General features: G+C 33.2%; 1 protein-coding gene across 1 annotated transcript in view; it reads right to left on the reverse strand.

Annotated features, from left to right (window-relative positions):
- Nucleotides 1-2,534: 2,534 nt before the first annotated feature.
- Nucleotides 2,535-4,762, reverse strand: part of LOC106457810 (neuropeptides capa receptor-like) — a 61,387-nt gene continuing 59,159 nt past the window's right edge. Inside the window, exons 3-4 of the mRNA XM_013917260.2 lie at nucleotides 4,152-4,283; nucleotides 2,535-3,997 (exon numbers count right to left, since the gene is read on the reverse strand). Coding sequence (XP_013772714.1) covers nucleotides 3,510-3,997; nucleotides 4,152-4,283 — 620 coding nt within the window. The 3' untranslated portion in view covers nucleotides 2,535-3,509. The remainder of the gene's footprint in view (nucleotides 3,998-4,151; nucleotides 4,284-4,762) is intronic.

The raw sequence follows: 4,762 nt of genomic DNA on the forward strand, positions 1-4,762 counted from the left end.
CCAACGAATAGTGGGATTGACCGTCACATTATAACGCTCCCACGGCTGAAAGGGAAAGCATGGTTGGTGTGACGGGGATTCGAACCCGCGACCCTCAGATTGCGAGTCGAGCGCCCTAACCACCTAGCCATGCCGGAGAGAGAGAGAGAGCTTACTTTGTTAATGTGTCCCTATTCGACCATTATAAAAACCATTCTTTAAAAGAGATGCTTTTGATTTTTTTACGTCAAAATATTATTTCCCCTTTTTGAAAATACTGAATCTAAATTGTTGTTGTTTTAGTTTTTCTGTGTTAAACAGTCCCTCTCAACTGATGTTGTCCATGTTATCCTACGTTTTATTTGTGTTAATAACTTTATTATATTTCTGGTAAATTAATAGACGGAATATCGCGTAGAAGGGTAAGTGCACGCTCTTTTGTCAGTCAAAGGGGAAAATTTCTAATTTATAGTCAGCACGCTAAATAATAGCTCATTAAGTTTCATTCCAGTATCCGGTTTATATATCGAATCTGTCAACATCCTATTATTGGAAGAAATACAAAGAGACTGACATATTTTTTTGTCAGTGATTGTTTTTCACGTAGAAGCAAATTCTCTGTGGGATTGCAATTTTCGAGAATCATGGAATGTTCTTAAATATCTGTATGCTTGTAGAAATAATTGTTTTATCACTCACTGTAACTAGTCGGTTTTTTAATAGTTCCCATTTCGGATAGCATTTGAGTTACTGTAAAGAATTCAATTTTTTTTTGTAGTTATTACATTTATATAGCCGAATACTTTTCGATGTAAAAATAAACGTGAAACATTACCTAAAAGCGCCCCCCAGTGGCACAGCGCACTTATAACGCTAGAATTCGGGTTTTGATACCCGTAGTGAGCAAAGCACAAATAACCCATTGCGTAGCTTTATGCTTAATTTACAAACAAACAAACATTACCTAAAAAAACTCCACTACTTGGTTGGCTGAGCTGATTTGCACAGCTAATTTCCACTACTTAATTGAGTTGAGTTCGTTTGAAAAGCTAAGCTCGTGAGTATATATTTAATGACGAGGAATCCACTTTTTAGAAAATAAAAGTTTGGAGATGATGTGAATGAGTAATGAAGAAAACTTCATTATAAATGTACAACGTTTCGACAAGATTATATCATCACCAGGTACCGTCTCCAAACTTTTAAATGTGTGAATATTGGAGTTGAGGTAATTCAATATAGAATTATACTATCATTCATGATTTACACTTTTAGTTATTTCATATTTTAATGTAACAGAAACATCCACAATTAGAAGAGCAAGAGTAATAAAACATCGTCATAAGATTGATAAAATGTTGACCAGAGCATAATATGTGGGATTTCGTTGTCGGGTAAAAGCTTTTTTTGTTAACTTGGAAAGAGTATTTTCTTCGCAATCTTGTGTTTTTAACCCAATAATACCTTATACGATGGCTGAGCTTACTTTCCTCTTATTCATTACCCCCCTTCTTCAGTGGTTCAGCGTTAAGTTTTTGGAGTTAAGACACTAAAAATCGGGTTTCGATATTTGTGGTGGGTACAGCACAAATATCACATTGTGTAGTTTTGTTATTGACAAGAAACAAATCTTTTTTATTGTTTTCTAGAAGTAAACTAAGAGAAGTTAGTACGCTTTGGATACTTGTGTTTATTAGTCGAAATAAAAGTACAAGACTGATACAATGACAATATATATTGAATAAAGATAAGATTTGGAGTATTTAGTTACATTTACACTTTCAGTGCCATTAGCACAGGTTTCGGTGAGTGAAAGATAATAGAAATGGTGATAACTGATATAAATTAAATTGGTTTGCTGGCTTAGAAATTGAGGCCACAGTTTAACCTCAATCCAGGTGTTCAACTGCTTCCATATAAAGATATATTTACAACACTATACGATTCACATTTCATTTTAATTATGCACAACGTACAATCTTGTCTTGTTATTATCAAACGTATGAGAGTTCTCCTTGATTACGCGACAATATATGTTAGCTTGTCTCACCTCACAACAAATTGTTAAATGACTTCTGATTACCATGCACTTCAAATGTGGCATTGGTGTAGAACTGTTGAATAACTTCTCGCATGCCAAACTGTTCAAAGTACAGGTTACATGTTAAACTGTTTAAAGTACAGGTTACATGTTAAACAGTTTAAATTACAGGTTACATGTTAAACTGTTCAAAGTACAGGTTACATGTTAAACTGTTTAAAGTACAGGTTACATGTTAAACAGTTTAAATTACAGGTTACATGTTAAACTGTTTAAAGTACAGGTTACATGTTAAATTGTTTAAAGTACAGGTTACATGTTAAACTATTTAAAGTACAGGTTACATGTTAAACTGTTTAAATTACAGGTTACATGTTAAACTGTTTAAAGTACAGGTTACATGTTAAACTGTTTAAATAGAGGTTACATGTTAAACTGTTTAAAGTACAGGTTACATGTTAAACTGTTTAATGTAAGGTTACATGTTAAACTGTTTAAAGTACAGGTTACATGTTAAACTCCTTAAATTAAGGTTACATGTCAATTAAAGAGAACATATCAAACTCTTTAAGGTATAGATTACATGACAGACTGTTTAAAATACAGGTTACACGCCAGTTAAAGTACAAGTTATATGTCAAACTGTTTAAAGCACAGGTTACATGCCAAACTGTTTAAGGTATAGGTAACATGCTAAACCTTTTGAAGTTCAGATTACATGCCAAACTGTTTAATGTATAGGTAACATGCTAAACCTTTTAAAATTCGAATTACATGCCAAACTGTTTACAATACAAGTTGCATGCCAAATGTTAGCAAACTATCTCATTTAACAGTTATTTAGGAGCAATGCTACAAAGACTAAATATAATTGCTGGGTATATATAGGAAATGGAAGATCCACTATTTTTGACAATATAATTATATCTGGGGAAAGGTTGAATTGACAGAGGTTCTGAAGTGTGAACTGGAAGGAAGACGAACGCGATTCACTTGGATCGGTCACATTAGAAGATGGATTATCAATGAGATGCTTCAAACAGGAAAGTTGGTACAGGCAGCGAGGTATAGAGAACAATGGGGAAACCATAGTCATCGACCCACAGAATGGGGGAAGACACTGTGATTGATAGAGTAGCAATGCTCTTACTAAACATCATAATTATACTTAATTAAAAGTTAAAAATAAAAGAAAATGAGTGGGTATTATCTAATTACAGCACAATATTCCTTTGTATACATCCATATATAATGAGTCCACAGAGCAAAATAGTTTTATATTGATCAAAACAAACGATATATTAAATTGAAGCTTGTTAAAGGTTTTTGATTTACTAACATAATATACTCATGTCTATATATCTCGTTTCACATTATACCAATACCTCAACAATGAGGTCTTTCACGCACACCTCAACAAATAACACCTTAATGTATATTATTTTTGCGAGAATCTCTTGATTTATTTGCTCCTGAGTAAGGAATTTCATCATAGTTCAATTTGTCCGTTCTTCGAGGAAAGTTCTTTCTTCTTCTCTCTATTCTTTGGTTTGTAATGATTAAGAAAGGAACTTGCTTTTGGAAATTTTGATGAAAACACGTTCTCTGAAGGAATCTCTGGATGAAACTGATTCTTTCTCTCGTCGGTAATTTTAGTCCATTTTAGATTCCTATCTGTCCGAGATGAAGATTCTTCGTTGGGCAATCGCTTGATTTCCGTGATGTCCAGATGCTCCAGCGGAACGGAACTGCTACATTCAGAACCAATCTGATTGTTTCTTTTTGAACAAAACGAATCTTGATTCAGACACATTGATTTGTGGCAAGGTTCAGTATGTCCCCGCTGTTGTGTGCTGCTGCGTTGGTGTTTGGGCTGTGAAAATAAACATAGCGTCCTTCGAAAGGCTTCTCTATACTTGGTTGACATTAGTGAATAAAGGATCGGGTTGATGGTTGCACTGAAGTAATACAGACAACCTATCGAAAAATATTGGTAAAAAGAATAAAATATAAAAGTAACACTTGATAATAATACCAATTCAAAGCTAATTGTTGATTAAGATAAATAATACTCTAAATGTGTACCATTTTTACCCCAACAAAAATGCATTAGAATAGAACAATATCCTACCTGCAAGATAATACAATACTTCATTAAGTGTTCTTAAATTCATAGTCCACTGTCGAGGATGCACATATACCACCAGAAGGCGCTGTGCGTGGAAAGGTGCCCAACAAAGGAAGAAAGCGATGACAACAGCAACTATCAGTAACAGACAAATAACACTTAGAATAATTAATTAATCTAAATGAAGAATATATATAAAAGGTATGGTGAAAGAAACGTTCGTTTATAACACGAAACAAAAAGGAATCTCAATATTTTAGTCCCGAAAAGTTTTCATAATTTTTAATTCTTTAATTATGAAAATCGAATTGTTACACAAATATTAAACGTATTCTCACTGTCACCAATATTATGTATTATTTTATGAAAGTTTATACTTCATAATTTATTACTGATGTCTAAGATAGTCGAGTTTTGTAATATTTTTCTGTCCACTTGAAAACTCGAGAATTAGTTTCGTCACGGGTCGAAAAACTTGGTGCACATAAAGTGTTTGTAAAGTAATTTGGATATAAATTGAGTCATTAACGATAAACAGGGGAGCGTAGCAAAATAAATTGATATTTAGAATAAGTAGAGAATGAGCTCAAAGATACAACTGTCAAGATGCAATG

Source organism: Limulus polyphemus, unplaced genomic scaffold (assembly GCF_000517525.1).
Source record: "Limulus polyphemus unplaced genomic scaffold, Limulus_polyphemus-2.1.2 Scaffold376, whole genome shotgun sequence".
Classification (NCBI taxonomy): domain Eukaryota; kingdom Metazoa; phylum Arthropoda; class Merostomata; order Xiphosura; family Limulidae; genus Limulus; species Limulus polyphemus.